This window comes from the organism of the source record quoted next, unplaced genomic scaffold (assembly GCF_019419815.1).
Source record: "Pyrus x bretschneideri cultivar Hongxiangsu unplaced genomic scaffold, Pyrus_bretschneideri_v1 Contig7, whole genome shotgun sequence".
In the NCBI taxonomy this organism is placed as follows: Eukaryota; Viridiplantae; Streptophyta; class Magnoliopsida; order Rosales; family Rosaceae; genus Pyrus; species Pyrus x bretschneideri.
In genome coordinates this window covers 3,286,757-3,305,453 of record NW_025999809.1, presented here as the reverse complement: position 1 = coordinate 3,305,453, position 18,697 = coordinate 3,286,757, and the positions used below count along the sequence as shown (strand labels likewise).

The 18,697-nt window shown below is 38.1% G+C and overlaps 2 protein-coding genes and 1 pseudogene across 2 annotated transcripts; 2 read left to right on the top strand and 1 right to left on the bottom strand.

Annotated features, from left to right (window-relative positions):
- Nucleotides 1-1,756: 1,756 nt before the first annotated feature.
- Nucleotides 1,757-3,851, bottom strand: LOC125472344 (annotated as a pseudogene).
- An 8,185-nt stretch (nucleotides 3,852-12,036) lies between these two features.
- Nucleotides 12,037-14,028, top strand: LOC125472453 (uncharacterized mitochondrial protein AtMg00810-like). Its single transcript, XM_048573925.1, has 3 exons — nucleotides 12,037-12,322; nucleotides 13,618-13,715; nucleotides 13,903-14,028. The coding sequence occupies exons 1-3, from the start codon at nucleotides 12,037-12,039 to the stop codon at nucleotides 14,026-14,028; spliced, it is 510 nt and encodes a 169-aa protein (XP_048429882.1).
- A 2,796-nt stretch (nucleotides 14,029-16,824) lies between these two features.
- On the top strand, nucleotides 16,825-17,940 carry LOC103949619 (disease resistance protein At4g27190-like). The gene has a single exon (XM_048573924.1). It carries the CDS (start codon nucleotides 16,825-16,827, stop codon nucleotides 17,938-17,940), a length of 1,116 nt encoding a protein of 371 aa, XP_048429881.1.
- Nucleotides 17,941-18,697: the final 757 nt, after the last annotated feature.

The window sequence follows — 18,697 nt, the reverse complement described above, 5'->3', positions numbered from 1 at the left end:
GGTAGCTCCACTATCCAAGATTCATGGCTTAGTAAACACAAAATTAATGGCAGTAATAGAAAGAGAATTTGGACCTGCGGCATTTGCATAAGCGTTTCCATTACCAAAAGAAAGCAAAGAGAGAGCATGAGTTAGTTGTTGAATTTGATCTGCAAAGAGGGTACTCAGCGGATTGGTACTGGTGGATGCAGAAGGGTATGTTGGTTGCGGCATAAATGGCCCTTGAAGACTTGGCGTGGTTTCCGTTGCATGGGCGGCATGCAAAGGACGTGAAGAAGAGCCCCGTTGCTTTCGACCATTTTATTGCCATTTCCTCCATTGGGATTGGGCACCCATGTGCCATTCTTGATTTTGCACCTGTCCTATGTATGGCCTCTTTTGTCACAAAAATTGCAATGGTATTTTAAAGTGCGGCAATTATCGACGGTGTGTCCCCTTCGGTTGCAATGATCACAATGCTGGTCAGAACGAGTTTGACTTTTCTATTTGTATTTGTATTTGTATATATATGGGCCACTTTGTATTTTTACAAAGGCTTTAGGGAGGGAAGGCTTTAGGGAAGGATCGATTCGTGATTACTGACAAAGGAATAAGCTTGAAGAATATTGGGCAATGGCGTCATCATGAGAATGCTGGTGCGAACGATGTCATGAACATCGTTGAGGCCCATAAGAAATTGCATGATTCGGTATTTGTCTCGTTTCTCATGATGCTTATCCATCATGTTGCAAATGATGGGGTCTTCATATGCATCGAGTTGAGTCCAGAGATGCTTGAGTTCTGTAAAGTATGCTGAGACGGTCAGGGAGCCTTGTGATAGAGAAGCAATCTGTTTCTGGATTTGGTAAATTGTTCGTGTGTTTTGTTGGGAAAATTGATGCTTGAAATCCTCCCAAATCGTGTATGCAGATTCGGCATGGACAACTCTGTTAGAGAGATGAGACTCTACGGAATTTGAAAGCCATGATAAGATCATGCGATTGCAGTGTGCCCATAGGGCATAATCACTTGGTTTTTCATCTTCGGGAGGGGGTTTAATGGATCCATCAATGAATCCAATTTTATTTTTGGCTCGTAATGCATGAAGCATAGATTTGCTCCAAGAGGAATAATTGGTGCCATTCAATTTTTCAGAAACAAGAAAATGGCCAGGGTGATCTGAAGGATGAATATAGTATGGATGTGATAAATCCATACTAGGATTGTTGTTTGTGTTGGCGTTGGGTGTTGGATTGTCTGTCATGGTGTTTGTAATTTTGCTAGGGTTTGATGAAGTGGATTGAAGAGCCTGTGTTGATACCAAATTAAGAAAGAGCTAGGTAGTTCCTGGGATTGACATATGAAGGAATAATATGGTTGAAATATTTCATATATTGAACAGAGGGTAAGTGGCCCATATATATACAAATACAAATAGAAAAGTCAAACCCTGATTCCAATCCTATAAAGCCGTGATCCACAATTCATGGAATAGCCTTCTCTAGTTTAGACTAATACAATATTATTCATTAATTACAATATATTCTTAATACTCTGCACATGATTAATTATTGATCTCGTAAACTTTGCAAATTTTACAAAACATAGATTGTGTTTTTATTTTTTTATTTTTATTTTTGTTGGAAAAAAATCCATTGCCGGACTACAAGTTCATTGAATTGCACAAAAAAAGTAACCGGATAAATTAAAGAACATCCATTTGTATTCCCAAAGACATGAAACGCGTCCTCTTATTTTTCAAACACCAAAAGTAAACCTAGTTGTATACTAGTTTTGCAATGAACTCATCGATGTTTTTATCAGAACTTCGACCTTCATCCACTGCCTTTGTAGCCAACATTTTCCACTTCAAAGCGTTCATTCGAATTTCCGTCCCTCTATCCCCTTCCAATATTTCCCTCACACAACGTGCTATTTCTTCTTGTCTCACTATTCCATTCTCATCAGCTGAAGCTGTAAGCCCCATTTTCCACACATCCATAATAAACCTGGCATTGGTGCTTTGGTCAGTCCACTGCGGCACTGCCACCATTGGAACACCCAAACTCATAGCCTCCAAAGTAGAATTCCAACCACAATGTGTCACAAAGCATCCCACAGCCTCACGTGCTTAAACCTCCAACTGGGGGCACCACGAGACCACGAAAGCCTTCTCCGATGTCTCCTCTACAAATCCTTTTGGTAGCTTAGCCGCTTCTTTTTCTCTAACCACCCACAAGAAGTAGCATTTTCTCCTCTTCAAACCCCAACTCAGTTCCTCCATTTGCTCAGCTCCAAGTTCTGCTAAGCTGCCAAAGGACACATAAGCTACAGACTCTTTTCGCTTTGCATTTAGCCATGTCATGCAGGCATTTGGATTAAAAAGACTAAAGCCATATTCTGTGTCTTCTTCGCGCCGCTTATCCAAGTACTTGGATGGTAAGGTTGGTCCGATAGTCCTAAATAGCCAAAATTTTGCCATCCAATTCACCACCTATGTATGCACAAACAAATCAAAACACCAAATATATATAATCTTGGAATTAAATTTAATGTCCATAAGCTCAATTAAATTTTGAAACTTAAAAAAGGAATGGGAAATCTCTCTCTTTTTACAGGAATTCAGTTTCATTTCATCCGGAAAACGCTCTCTTTTCCTTAAACAATGTCTTTGTCATTGATCCAATAGCGTTCCATTAGATAGGAACAACTTTGATAAATACTGACTTTCAGTTTGAGTAGAATGACAAGAAAATGCATTAGATAATGAACTATTAGTTTTATGCCATCTCTGGCGATGAATCAACAATGCGAAGAATCTATCTCATGTATTCTTGATTGTTTTGTACTCAAGAAAAAAGGTTAAATTGGCTAGTATATCTATCCTCTCCGGGAATGAATTTGGAAAAGAAAAACCATGAAAATCATTTAATTAAATCATGATGTTGCACATCACTATTAAAAATCATTCAATTTGTCAAAAAGTTGCCAGACTAGAGGTTAAATGTTCCCTTGTACAGTTCCCGTGCCCAATACTGTATTTGTGTCAATTATTTTTTACGTTGGGCACAATACCTGGTGCTCTATTGAAAAGGCACTGTTGTTTAATATTGTTTAACTAGACACAAACTTCTCATGTGTCCTTAATTTTGTAACTAAAGCCCAGTTTTTATTGTACACATATACACAACCCCAACATGTTTATCAATTACCTCTTCTTCCAGCTCATAAAATGTGTTGCAGAGGATCCAATCAGCTTTGTCAACATTAGAGAACTGGTCATCCACAACCATCTTGAAGAAAGCCGGGTACGACCCAAAAACATGGATGAAAGAAGGCATGTCTGAGGGCTGAAGTGGTGGCAATCCAGGAAGCAAAATTTCGGAGTCAGGAGGCAGAGGAAGTTTGAGCAGTCCTTGTTGGACATGGTAGTAAATGTTGTCCACTGCACAAGACTGAGTGAAGAAAACTGCCCCAACAATACCAAACTTCCTATCAACATCCAGAGGCCAAGGCATGAACGCATCATAAACAATACAATCAACGGGGTTCCCTGAGCATGAAAGCTTTCCGAGAAGCTCGATCAATGTATTTGTCCCTACCTTCTGAAAGCTGTCCAAGCAGGCTTCAATGGTTTCAGCTTGAAGAATCCCACCATCGTCGTAGCCATCGGAAATGGTTTCGAATGCAATAGAGGTGGATGGTGACCTATGCATGGTGCTGTGGACATGGTGAGTAGTGACGAGTGTGATTTTTAGTCCTTTGTGTTGTAGAACCTTGGAGAATTGGAGCATGGGATTTATGTGGCCTTGGGATGGATAGGGCAACACCAAGCAGTGAGCTTTGTAATCTCTCTCTTTCTTCTCCATTTCTCTTTCTTTCCTGTGTCTTTCCTATGTTTTTTTGCTAGGGTTTTCAATTCTTTGCTGTACTCAGCAAGTTATATATACTCGGTATTAATTGTATGCCTCAGTTACCAATCTCAGTCAAAAAACCAGTTTGCGTTTAAATTCCGTCTAAAAGTTGAACGCGAGGGTCACATGCAAGAGCAAAAGTACACATGAAATGGCGTATTTTCATGCATGAGAGCTACGAGTCCAATTTTTTAATAAAATTTGGGCTATGTACTTTTATTGCAATTGGTATCAGAATCCATCGTATGAGTATTTTTTAATGAAATATACACATAAAAGCGCAAAAATACACATGAAATGATGTATTTTTACCATGCATGAGAGCTACATGTCCAATTTTCAAACAAAACTTGGGCATCAATCTCGATTTTTGATCGAGATTGGTAACAGAATTCACCACATGATCATTAATTTTTCTTATTTCATATATGAGCTGAGGGTGATTTGTGTAATTTTCCTGTCAAAATATTTAAAGAGCCGAGCCAAGCATTGGGTTGCAAAACTCCAAGTGTCAAATATTTGTATGACGGTGACCATACATATCGGATTAATGAATCTCAAGCTTATGATAAGGGAAAGTAAGAAGCAACAAAACCTTGTATAAGAGAAATTAATATGAGAGAGAGAGAGAGTGTGTGTGTGTGAGAGAGAGAGAGAGAGAGAGAGAGAGAGAGAGAGAGAGAGAGAGAGAGAGAGAGAGAATAAATCCAGAAAATGCCTTCATATGGAAAATATTGGTCAGTGGGCAGAAGCAACAAAACCTTGTATAAGAGAAATTACTATGAGAGAGAGAGAGAGTGTGTGTGCGTGTGTGTGTGTGTGAGAGAGAGAGAGAGAGAGAGAGAGAGAATAAATCCAAAAAATGCCTTCATATGGAAAATATTGGTCAGTGGGCAGGAAGGCAGTGAATGATGAGTTCATAGCAAAACTGGCTATGTGATAGTTTTGAGTCGGTTGTAGTCAAATGTTCATCAAGTTCAATCTGTGATGTTTTGGTAGATATCTGAAAATTTGCCTACTTGAAGTAATGAGTGTTTCTTCTCAATCATTTGCCTGCATTTCCAAATAGCAAAATGAGTTATGTGCATTTTGTCTGTTCTTTGTTATAGAACAGACACACATAATTTAATGTGGAGAAATTTGAAATCCAGTTGATACTTTTTTTTGACGATAATGATGGTTTTTTTAATTTTATTTAATTTTATTTTTTTCTAGTAGACAGTTAGTTATTTTATATAAAACTGAACACACATTTCATAGCCGAAGTAACTGAATGAATAGTTTTCTCCTTATCGTCCTCTTATGTACCATTGTATGTATAGTGGTAGTTAGACTTTGTGGCTTTAGGAACTTGCTTATCCATTATTATATTGTGGGTTGTTCTAAGGTACTTGTCACTTGTCACTTGTCAATTTCACCATGTGCGTAAGGAAATTGGCCACCTCTCTGCATCAGTAATCGATCTCCTCATATGATAAATATAGAAGCAAAAATGGAGAACTTGGACCACTTTTTGGGTTTAAGAAATAGAGAACTTAGGCTATCTCCAACCGAAGTGTCCAGAGGGTCAGATGGCCGAAAATAGTCCGAAAATCGTTTCCAACCGAAGGCTAGACTAGAGGGCTCGTGGGCCCCACGGAGTCTGAAAGGGCCAAAAGGCCAATGGCTGGCCCAATGCAGCCAGCCTCGGGCTAGCCATAAAATGAGAGCATTCCTGTCGGATATAACCAACAAGAATATATTTTATATCCGACATGAATGCTTAAACAAATTTTTGAATCCAACGGCTAGTTGATGCTAGTTTCCTTACGTAGTTGGAGATGGCCTTAAGAGTGTAGTAGGGCATGATGTGGCAAAAGTACTCATGATGTAGGACAAGAATTGTGTTACTTGGAAAGGGATCATCTCCGGATTCCTTCCATCTAATACTTCTCATCAAATAATCCGGACCCTTGAAATTTGATCCAACGGCTAAAAACACAGACCCACTTTAAAAGTTATAATAACTTTAGTCGTTTAATCAAATTTCAAGGGCCCGGATTGTTTGATGAGGAGGATTAGGTGGAAGGGATCCGAAGCAGATCCCTTCTTGCGTTACTTCACATGCAATAATTAAAAGAAGGAAGCAACGAGCAATCAAGAATTGGTAATTCGCGTGTTGATATGTTATTTTCTGGCCATATTTTGAAAGTGGATGTTTTGAACTTTTCGGGTTGTCCAGATTGACACAACTTTGATTTAACATGTTTGTTTTGAGCCCGAAATATATAGATTCGAAGCGAACGATGAGATCTACAAGATTCATTATGTTGTAATGAGCTTAGTCAAAATTTAAGCGAATTATGTTGTTCACCATGTTTTATTCGGATTTTAATATTTTAGAATGTTTTATATTTTGTTATACATTTATTTCCTTTCCTATTTAGATACCTAGGGTTGACATTATAAATAGTTCATCTTTACCATTAGATTTGTAATCTTCTGCTTATTATCATATGTTGATAACATTATTATGACTAGGTCTATTTCCACTCTGGTGCAGTCAATTATTGATACTTTAGGAGAGGTTCTTGAACTCACAGACATGGGAAAACTCGCTTACTTTCTTGGATTAGAAATTAAGTACAAAACCATGGATATCCTTTTGTTAATCAAGCTGAGTACTCAAAAATTTGACACATACGGCAGGAATGGATATATGTAAACCTTGTTCCACTCCATGTAAACCTCATAACCAAGTGATGTCTTATGAAGAAATATTATTGCCTGATCCAACTTTGTATAGAAGCCTTGTGGGAGCCTTGCAATATTTGACTTCACAATGCCTGATATAGCCTTTGCTGTCAATACGGTGTGTTAGTTTATGGTAGCTCCTTCAGATGTTCACATGGATTTGGTTAAAAGAATCCTGAGATACTTACAAGGTACTTTGTCTTGTGGATTGACCTATACTGCTTTGTCTTGTGGATTGACCTATACTGCTGGGACACCAATGGAAATTCAAGGTTATAGCGACTCCGATTAGGCAGCTGATCTTAACACTAGAAGTTCTGTTACTGGTTATGTGATTTATTTAGGGGAAAATCCAATTTTCTAGCTGTCTAAGAAGCAGAACTCTGTCTCTCGGAGTTCCACTGAAACTGAGTACAAACCTTTAGCGCATGCATCGGCTGATATTGCTTGGTTAATTTTGGTTTTGAAGGATATGCATATGTGATTGCCCAATCCTCCTGTTCTTAATTATGAAAATCAATTTGCCATTGCACTTGGTCTTAATCCGGTTTTTCATTCAAGAATAAAGTATGTGGATTAGGAGTGGACCCGGGGTAAGCTGGGCCAGGCACAAATTTAGTGGGATAGACCAGATTCGTTTGAAAATGGAACTAGACCTAACTCGATCGGTTTAAAATGGACCCATTCCTCCGGGTCCAGAGTCATTTTGTTTATTTATTTATTTTAATTTTACAACTTTAGGAGATATACAACCACAACAATGAAGCATCCCCGATGAAAATCCAATACCTAGTAAAGTCAGCTTAGTATTAAAGCTAAGATTGTGAGACTATAAATACTCTATTCTCTCGTTTGTATAAGATAAGATCAATTGTAAACTTTCTCTTTCACTGCGAAGAAGTATAGAGCCTTTACTTCCCTCTTCAACTCTTTTCTTCTCTTACTGTTATGATTACCACGAAGAAAGTTGAGATTCCACTATAAAACTAATTGGCAATATAGTGAGTAGCCTAACTTACTTACAAATCGTTGCAAGATTTCTCTTTTTACCCTAAACCTTCACATTCTCACACGCCCTTTCACATGTGACAAATTTTCAAGCCAAATACATGAACAACACATAAATTGGTGTCGTAAAGCACGTGTGGTCGTTGGACTTCACACATGGTACAACCTAGTCTTATATCATAAAGAAGTAGGGGTTCCACCATAAAACCAATTGACAGAATAGAGAGTAACCCAATTTACTTATAAACCCATACACGGTCTATTGAAAGACCTTTGGTTAGTTAGGGTTTCTCTGGATTATCTGGGTAATAGGGTTTGCATCAACCTTATTAGTGTTTTACCTAGTTAATAGCCGTTTGTTTTCTTCTTGTTCTTCTCAACTTGTATAAGGGTCTTATCTTGTTGTCATCTCCTTAATCCAAGGAGCCTAGTTATGTTTCCTGTGCCGGCTACATAGCGTGATTCAAGGAGATCTAGGATAGATTCTTGAGTGTTGAGTGTAGTTTGCAACTCACTCAAACTCCTCTATGTATTTGTAACTTGTGTTTGTTCTCAATACGATTAACATAATACAAATATTAGAAACTTCAAAAGTCAACATGGTATCAGAGCAGGCATCCCTCTGAGCCTGTCTTTGTATATCTCACTTGTTGTGATTTTCCTTTAGCAAGAATATGGCTGATGAGAATTCAAAGGATGAAAGTACCATTGCTTATCCTTCTGTTTACATCTCTGAAATGGATATCAATCCAAATCAACGACTTAGTTTAGTGTTACTGAATGAGTTTAATTATTTTCCACGGGCAAGAGCGGTTAGTCTTGCACTTGGTGGAAGATCCAAACTTGGTTTCATCGATGGCAGTCATCCTGCTCCTGGAGTTACTTCTCTTGAATATGGAGGGTGGCTTTGTAAAGATCAACTGGTCATGTCATGGCTGCTTAATTCTATGGAAAGGAAGATTGCTGAAATCTTTAGCTATTCTAAGTTATCTCTCACTCTCTGGACAACTGTGAAGGAGATGTATGGTAATCAAAACAATTCTGCACGCATCTTTCAACTCAAGAAGGATATCTCCAACATTCAACAAGAAGGTAAAACCTTTGTACAACATCTTGGTTCTCTGAGAAGCATGTGGAATGAGCTGGATGTCTATAGACCTCACACCATTGATCCCACTGTGCTTCTTAAAAGAGCTGAAGAAGATAAGATGTTTCAAAGCTTGAGCTCAGAATATAAGGATTTGAGAAGCCATATCCTCATGAATCCTGAGCTACCATCCTTCACTAGCATTTGTGCAACCATCCAACGTGAGGAAGTAAGAAGAAAAGTCATGAACAGTGGTACAAAAACCATTGTGACTGAAGCTAGGGTTTATCTGACAAATGAAAAAAGGAAAAAACCCTCATCTGAAGTGCCTACACTGTGACAACATCGGGCATGTGAGAGATAAGTGCTGGATCCTGCATCTAGAACTGAAGTCGGATTTCATGAAAGATAAAACTACGCAGAAGACAAGTCGAGCATATCCTCGTGCCAACACTACATCATCTTCATCTTTCAATAGTTTTGATCCATACAAACAGTTCACTGCAAATCCTGCTACTCTTATAAATGAGTTCGCAGCCTATCTCCATCAGAAGAAAGGTAAGGAAGATCGAGCTATTGACCATGAAGATGGAAGTGCCACTGCATTGCTTGGCAAGTTTTCAGGGTTTCTGGCCGATGCTGATTGCTTACCTCAACAAGACATGAAAGGTATCGTGGATGCTTTCAAAACTGCTCTTAAAATTAATGAGTTGCATGACTTTTGGGTTGTAGATTCAGGTGCCACATATCATATGACTAATCAAGTGTCAAAATTGCATAAATTTGAGAAACTTCATAAACCATCACATGTGTCTGTAGCTAATGGTGAAGGTGCTAGGATTGTAGGAAAGGGAAAAATTCACTTGATATCAGACCAAGTAGAGTCTATGGCCTTATATGTTCCTTTATTTCCATTTCAACTTCTCTTAGTGGGACAAATCACAAATTCCTTAAACTGTTTAGCCATATTTTCACCAGAAAATGTCATTTTTTAGGATCGTGTCACCAAGAGGAAGATTGGTGAGGGATTTTACCTAGATGGTCTCTATTACATATTGAAAAGCTCTCCCATTGGATTACAAGCCAAGTCTATATCCATCCATGCCTCCATTCAAAATCATTTTTTGTGGCACCAGCGACTAGCTCACCCTTCTCAACATGTTTTGTCCACCTTGTTTCCTAACTTAGGCAAATAACCAATTCATTGTGAAATTTTCCATATGTCAAAGGCAACTAAACTACCCCTAGGTTCATCTTTGTCTAGGGTTTTTCATCTTTTTGAACTTGTACACTCAGATATATGGGGACCAACTAGTGAGTCTTTTGATGGTTACAAATATTTCATAACGTTTGTTGATGACTATTCAAGAGCAACTTGGCTATATTTGTTAAAATCAAAGAGTGAAGTGATGGAAGTGTTTAAAGATTTTCATAGTCTTGTTAAAAATCACTTTTCCTCTCAAATCAAAACTCTAAGGTCTGATAATGGCACTGAATACATGTCCCAAATCATGACTCAATATTTGAGCAACAATGGCATCATGCATCAAACTAGTTGTGTTGGCATACCTCAACAAAATGGTATTGCCGAGAGAAAAAATTGAGATCTTCTTGAAAAAACTAGGTCATTGATGTTCCAAATGAATGTACCTAAACGTTTTTGGTCTCAAAGTGTTATGGCAGCAACTTAATTGATCAATAGGTTACCTAGTAGGGTTTTGGGGTTCAAATCACCAATGGAAATTGTCAAAAACAGAAAATTAGACTTGTCACACCTTAAGGTCTTTGGATGCATTTGTTTTGTCCATGTTCAGTCCTTGCATCGAGACAAACTTGACCCTAGGGCAACCAAATGCATTTTCCTTGGTTACTTATCCACACAAAAAGGATACAAATGTTACAATCCACAACTTAAGAGATTAATTGTTTCCAAGGATGTTGGATTTCATGAAACTAACCCTTATTACAGCAAGTCTCTGGATAGTACAAGTGAGGGGGAGTATTGCTTGGATATGTTTCCATTGCCAAGAACTGAGACCCTTGCCATTGAAGTCACTCAACCTAATGCAATGGTGCCTGTACATCACACAAAGTTCCTCGCTAAAATTGACAACCCAGCTTCAAGTGATGAGACCAACACTTCTGTTGAAAATGAATCTCTCCACAGTATTGCTCCTGAGGAATCTTCATACGAGTCTCATTCTACTGCGCCTCGACACAATCCCATTCGTAAAAGATATGCTCCAGCAAGACTGCAAGACTTTGTCACTTACAAGCCACTCCCACTACGTGTCCTATAAAAAATTGTCACCTAAACACACTGTTTTTCTTTGTAATATATCTGAGCATGTTGAGCCTCAGTCATTTCAAGAAGCAAATCAATCACAGGTTTGGCAGCAAGCTATGCAAGATGAACTGCATGCTCTTGATCAACATAAAACCTGGAGCATTGTGACATTGCCTAAGGGAAATAAGACAGTAGGTTGCAGGTGGATATACAAGGTTAAATTCAACTCAGATCAGTCCATAGAAAGACACAAGGCAAGATTAGTGGCTCGTGGCTTTACTCGAACATTTGATGTGGACTACAAAGAAACATTTGCTCTTGTTGCAAAGATGAACTCTATGAGAGTACTCCTTTCAGTTGCTGGTAACAAAGGGTGGCCTATGTATCAAATGGATGTAAAGAACGCCTTTTTACATGGTGAGCTTAAAGAAGAAGTCTACATGACGTTACCCCCAAGTCATCCTCAAAGTCATGAACCTGATATTGTGTGCAGATTGCACAAATCAATTTATGGTCTTAAACAGTCACCGAAAGCTTGGTATGCCAAGCTCAATTCAGTCCTCACAATTGTTGGTTTTAAAGGAAGCAACGCAGACTCCTCATTGTTCGAGCGCATTGGCACTGCTGGGAAATTGGTCGTCCTTGTATATGTAGATGATTTGATCATTACAGGAGATAACCCTGACGAAATAACTAGCTCAAGCATTCACTACAACAATGTTTTGCAATCAAAGATCTTGGAATACTCAGATATTTTCCTGGCATCAAAATGGCTACCTCTCACAAGGGTTTCTTTCTCAGCCAACGGAAATATGTTCTGGACCTTCTTAAGGAAGCAAACATGAGTGATGCTAAACCTGTCCATACACCTCTTCACACAAAGCTCAAACTTAGCTTGTAGGGGCAACCACTTCCAAACATAAGCTATTTATCAGCGTCTTGTTGGTAAGCTGATATACTTGACTATTACAAGGTCTGACATAGCTTATTCAGTAAGCATTGCTAGCCAATTTATGCACTCTCCCACGATGGATCATTTTAATCTTGTCAAAAGACTACTTCAGTACCTAAAAGGTTCAGTGGGTCGTGGCATCATCATGAAGAAGAATGAGAGCACTCAGATCACAGGTTATTGTGATGTTGATTGGGCTGGTAACTCTATTGATCGTAAGTCTACAACGGGGTATTGCATATTTGTGGGAGGCAACCTTGTTACCTGGAAAAGTAAAAAGCAAGCAGTTGTTGCAAGATCCAGTACTGAGGCTGAATATCGAGCCATGACATCTACTGCATGTGAACTAATATGGCTAAAAGGTATACTATGCGACTAGGTGTCTTCACTCCTCAGTCCATGTATCTTTTCTGTGACAATCAGGCAACAATCTACATTGCTTCCAACCCTGTCTTCCACAAGAAAACCAAGCACATTGAAGTTGACTGTCACTATGTTCGTGCACAAGTATAATCACAGGTCATCAAAACTCATTTTGTCAAGAGCTACGATCAACTCGCAGACCTATTCACTAAACCATTAGCCTCTCCTCAATTTCAACGGCTTCTCGGCAAGCTTGGATCCATCAACCTTCTGGATCCAGCTTGAGGGGAAGTATTGAAAGACCTATGGGTATGTAGGGTTTCTGTGGATTAGGGTTTCTCGGTATTATCTGGGTATTAAGGTTTGTGTCAACCCTATTAGTGTTTCACCTAGTTAATAGCCGTTTGTTTTCTACTTGTTCTTCTCAACTTGTATAAGGGTCTTATCTTGTTGTCATCTCCTTAATCCAATGAGCTTAGTTATGTTTCCTATGCTGGCTACATAGTGTGATTCAAGGAGATCTAAGATAGGTTCTTAAGTGTTGAGTGTAGTTTGCAACTCACTTAAACTCCTCTATATATTTGTAACTTGTGTTTGTTCTCAATACAATTAACATAATACAAAGATTAGAAACTTCAAAAGTTAACACAGTCCTTCCTTCTATTACTAACAGCATCGTCATGTTCGATTACAACTCTGGTGATTGGCTACCTTACCATGAAGACGTTTGTTCTATCATTTGTAGCTATGGGACCAACTGTTAATTTCCAAATCACATTTTCAATGAAAAGGTATGCACATGACTCGAATTCTATGCCTGCAAGTTTTAGTTGTTAACCATTGTTGGTACTAATAACATTCAATAGTAAATTGTAGCAATGGTCCCTCAACTTTAATCAAATTGGAGCATTGGTCTCTCAACTAAAAATCCATTACCATCGGTCCCTCAACTTATCAAAATGTGTAGCTATAGTCATTTTCATCAATTTCGTCAAGATAAGTTATGTTGGAATAACCATTTATATAATAAGGGTCCCTCAACTCATCAAAGTGTGTAATTATGGTCATTTTTGTTAACTACGTCAAAATTTTTGTCAAAAAGAGTTATGTTGGAAGGACCATTGCTACAATTGGGTTAAAGTTAAGAGATCATTTCTTCTGTTTAATTAAAGTTGAGGGACCAATGGTAATGGATTTTTAGTTGAGGGACCATTGGTCCAATTGAGTTAAAATTAAAGAACCATAGCTACAATTTACTTTAACATTCAATGTAGTTTTCACGTTGATTTTCCAGCTCTGAAGACGCTAGAAATTCGTGATATGGACAACTGTTATGAAGTAGGCAGCTTCTGCCTTACTCCTTCTGTGAACTTAGAGACCTACACGTATACGGTTGCGATTCGCTGACTGGAAGAGATTTTTGAGTCCATAGGTCAAATACCAAGGAAGAACACGCTGCAACACTTTCTCATTTGGGCGAAACATCTTCAATTTCCCAACCTCAAATGATTCAAATCAGGGAGTCCAATTGAATCCGAGTCTTTCAATTAACATCATTACACATTTCTGGTTGTGGCAGTTTGGAGTTTATGCTCTCTCCTTCCATTTGCCAGAGGTATATATGGTGAAGCTCAAAGGTCTATCCATAATTTACTGCAAGAAGATGGAAGTGGTAGTTGCAAAACCGCTAGCGGGTGAAGAATAAGAGGATAACAGCTTGCTCCCTCAGCTAAGTTCTTTGGAAGTTGGCGCTCTACCAAATCTCATAATATTTCCTCAAGAAAAAATGTACTTTAGATTGGCCATCACTTCAAGAGTTAAATTGTCGAAGAATGCCCTCCTACAGAGAGATTCTGTGTAGGTTTCTTAAGGAGCTGAACGACAGTCAGAAAGAAACTCAACTGGACTTTTGGACTCATGAAAGGTCAACAATTGCATTTCTGTTGTCCAGTATACAATTTCCAAGTTATATGTTGATTTCTGCCTTCTAGAGTTATAGGCTGAACAAATCCACCATTAACATTAATGATGTTGAATATCTCAAGTTAATGAAAAAGATGAGTGCAACAAGAGTAGTTTTACCAAGCCAAACATAAGGCTTGATGGATACAAGAAAGTAGAACACACACTTTCTATCACTCTAAACTTCACTCACAATGTGTGGTGGAACACTCTCACTCTTACTTTTGGAGTGGAACTCTAGCTTTGGACTTGATCCTTTGCCACTCACTTCTTTCTTGACTGGTTACATCACTACAACATCACACCCATATTTATAGGTGAGGGCTTGGCATTCTACTAGTTTCTAGTTCCTTCTACAAACCTCTAGCTTAGATAATTCTAGACTAGCCACAAAATTGTAGCTTCTAGATCTTTCCATTTGCAACCAAGGAAGCTAGTACTTTCTAGCTTCTTCCACCAACTTAATAACTTGCTAAAATCGTCTAGCATGCTCCAACCACCTCACTTGCTTACTAGAATAATCTAGAACATTCATCATGGGCTGGACCATATACCAACAAACTTAACCATCTATTACTAGGTGCTGAGTTTTATCACAAAAGTGTGAGATTGTGAGGACAAAGTCCCACATTGATGAGGGACCAAGCCATGCAAGAGCTTGTAAGTAAGTTGGGCTACTCATTATATTGCCAATTGGTTTTATGGTCGAGCCCTAACTGCTTCATGGTATCAAAGCAGGTTGGCCCACTGTGAAGCCCAAGGGGAACACATGCTCCAAGTCACCTCGTTCGTGTTGTCCATGTGTTAGATTTAAAATTTGCCACAAGTGATGGGTCATGTGATTTTGAGGACAAAGTCCCACATTGGTAAGGGACCAAACCATGCATGCTTATATGAGGTTGGGTTATTCCTTACATAGCCAATTGATTTTATGGTGGAACCTCAACTTACTTCAAAAAGGCATCAATGATATTACTGGTGAAAGCTCATTTATTAATTGTATATTATTTTGTCATATAACCAATGTGATATCTTATTCTCCAACTCAAGCCACTTTCTTCAAAAAGGCCTCGATAATATTACTAGTGAAAACTCACATATGTCAATTGTATATTATTTTGTCATATAACCGATGTGAGATCCTATTCATCAATGTATGCCACTAGCTATAAAAAAAAAAAATTACACTAAGAGGACATGGTTTGTGCTAACAAAACTTTAGAATGGTTTTCAAATAGGTCATAGGATTTTAATTTTCTTATTCGAGATTTCAGAATTGCATGAATGTATTGTATACCCTTGGATTTTGGTTTGGTCAGTCGTGTCTTCAACACAACTAATTCGAAACTTAATAGGCAAGGGATTAATCCTGGCCCGCATGACAACTAATTCTAATAATAATAAAACTAAATTCTACGATGTATTGTATACCCTTGGTTTTTGGTTTGGTCGGTCGTCTCTTCAATTCTAATATTACGTTTGGATGAAAAAAATAAACTTAGAATTTGGATACAAGTTAAAATTTATAAATTGACATGCACCAATTCTTTTGTTTGGATTCATAAACATATAAATAGGTGTCATTTCCCAATTTCTATGATTGAGAGTTTAAAAATAACAAATTTCGTATTCAATTCTATTGTTCTTTTAGTTAACCAAACAAGAAAATTCACAAATTCTTGAAAATAAAATCCTGTCATTTCAATTTCCATCATATTAAAATTCCGTAGCAATCTTAAAATTTCTTCATCCAAACATAGAAAAGTTTCAAAATTATTTCAATTTATACCTTTTGTTGTGTTAAACATTTGTTAATTGTTAACGGCTGGCATGGAAAATGCAGGACATGTGGGGTGCATTTTTGGAATGCAAAACAATCGGCGCGTAAATTAGTTTTTATTTTAACAAACGATTTTTTTATTTTTCATTTTTTTTAACAAACGATATTATCTACATTAAGGGACAATGAAGTAGGCTAAGTCTTACAATGAACTAGTAATAATATAGTTCAAATTCGTTTTTATCATTCAACTCCAGATAATTCCAAACCCTTAGACCAAATCCCAGTCGTGTTACTAGTTATTTCTTTCCTTTGCAGACAATATTAATTAACAAAAATTCCTCCAACAAAATGCACCGCGCCATGAATTAGGTTTTGTATAATTAATTGTTAGTTGTCTAGAGAGCCTTGGCTGCTACCTTTGACTGCTAATACAATGACATAGACATACTTTGACAAGAATCTTCCAACAGAGCCGTGGCTAATTACTTTTCAAATTCATGTTTGTTCGTAAAATAAAAAATATTAACTGCTTGATTTTGAAAATGTAGACTGTAGACTTGACTAGCCACAGTTTCCTTTTTTCTTTTGCTGACAAATTAAGTTGATTTTGTGATAATACTCTGCATCAAGAACGTATCTCTATTTAGCAAACCATTCAACGGAGGGAGGTGTACACCGTATAATCAAATCGATATTGTTCTTTACCAGCTGCTTATTTTCATTCTTCGTTTCTGTCATTGTATGATCAAATCTGTTATGGCTCGTGACGGGGCTAGCTCCTCGAGAAGATCCAACTTTACTGCTCCACCAGTAGCCATGAAACTTTCCGAGCGCTTGGAATACAGATTACCGTGTACAAGGGAGGTCTTGAGGGCTCTGCAGGATGAAAATATCAACTTGATTAGCATTGATTGTGGGAAAATTAACAGAGGAAATACAGTAACGACGAAAGAGTTCATGATGAGAGTCAAGCAGCAAGGTTTATTTGAAGAAGTTATCATGACTGTTGCGTCCCTTGATCCGAACTTGAGACGAATACAAGATGAGATTGCAGATAATCTAGAATTGAATTTGGGAAATGGGAGTTTGTTTGAACGGGCAGAGGTGCTGCGTGCTAGAATGTCCAAAGACTCTAGGAGGTTGCTTGTAGTATTGCTTGATGTCCGGAAAATGCTTGATCTTGAGGCCATCGGAATCCCTTATGGATCAACCAACGGAAAGTGCAAGATCATCTTTATGTTGGGACTCCTGGATGCATTTAGAGTTAGCATGAGAGCTCAAAGTAGCTTCCATCTGGCCGGAACCAAAAAGAGTTTCCCGATTGGTGTTTTGCCAGAGCAAGAAGCTTGGAGTTTGTTTAGAGAGATGGCAGGCAGTTCGATTGAATCTCCTGAGCTACGTGTGGTAGCACAACAGGTTCTGACTGAATGTGCTGGTTCGCCACTTGTAATTTCAGCTGTTGGAGGAGCACTGCAGAACCAAAGCAAGCAAATGTGGGATGATGCACTTAGACAACTAAGAAATCCTTGCCCACGAGACATTCCAAAACCGATACAAGAAGTGTATCGGAAAATAAATTTGTGTTACGAATGTTTAGGGAGTGAGGAAGCGAAATCATTGTTTCTATTCTGCTGCATATATCCGAAAAGCAGTAATATATTGGTCCATGATTTAGTGAAATTTGGGGTTGGACTTGAGCTGTTTAAAGGCATCGATTCAAAGAGGGAAGCAGGAAAGTGTGTGGAGACATTGATTGACATACTCAAAAGTAGTTTTCTGTTGTTAGACAGTGACAAGGAAGGATGTGTAAAAATGCACCATATGGTGCGCAATGTAGGCTTATCAATAGTAGCTTCAAAGGGGTGGTATTGAAGGGTGGGCCTTTAAAATAAGGATTTTGGGTACACATATACATTCAAAACCAGTGATCACCATAGTGATCTATTGGTTAAAGATATTTTAAGTGTGTTGTATTGATTTGCGAGGAACTTGTAGCTCAAGTGATTAAGAAGTATTTACTTTTGTATTCGTAATTTATGTTTGAATTCTGTGGATGACGAATTCGTTACCAATTTATTTCTTCACTTGTAGGTTTTATTAGTTAATTTCACACATTAAATTGGTCCAACAATTCACAATCAGATTACATGAAACAAATTAAGGAGGTTTTGTTTATGAATGTTTTCAGTTTACAACCCATGCATGTTCTCATTAGATTTCAAATGAAGCCACAAAGAAAAATTCAAGGTTGAAAGTGGGTACCCAAAACTGCATTTTATTTGGAGAAGTTTAAGTTTTGTTTTGATTTCAATTCAGTACTAGCCAACAACAAAACCTCAAACTTATTTGAAATTGTCAGAAAAGCTCCGTCTGTTAATAAATCTTTAAAAACCATTGGCAGTAAATCTTTTACCCCTCCGCCTATTCAAGTGGAACCTGGTATGCTAGCCTGTCCACTGCTCCAACATGTTTCTTCCTGGACTTAGGCTTCAAATTCCCGGGAAAATTAAACTTTGATCCGATAGAGCACCAGTGGCCTCTCTCTGCAGCTTTGACATCTTGAGACATTTAATTTCCACCGTCTTCTCTATTTCTTCTGCAGCAGACTTGTGATTACTACTCGCGGTGG

What these genes read in the sequence shown, in the direction of transcription:
- LOC125472453 (XM_048573925.1), top strand. Translation starts at nt 12,037, where the DNA reads ATGGATCATTTTAATCTTGTCAAAAGACTACTTCAGTACCTAAAAGGT. An exon ending in TGAACTAATATGGCTAAAAG is followed by an intron (nt 12,323 to 13,617) that starts GTATACTATGCG and finishes TTGATTTTCCAG; the next exon opens with CTCTGAAGACGCTAGAAATT. An exon ending in TAGAGACCTACACGTATACG is followed by an intron (nt 13,716 to 13,902) that starts GTTGCGATTCGC and finishes TGGTTGTGGCAG; the next exon opens with TTTGGAGTTTATGCTCTCTC.
- LOC103949619 (XM_048573924.1), top strand. Translation starts at nt 16,825, where the DNA reads ATGGCTCGTGACGGGGCTAGCTCCTCGAGAAGATCCAACTTTACTGCT.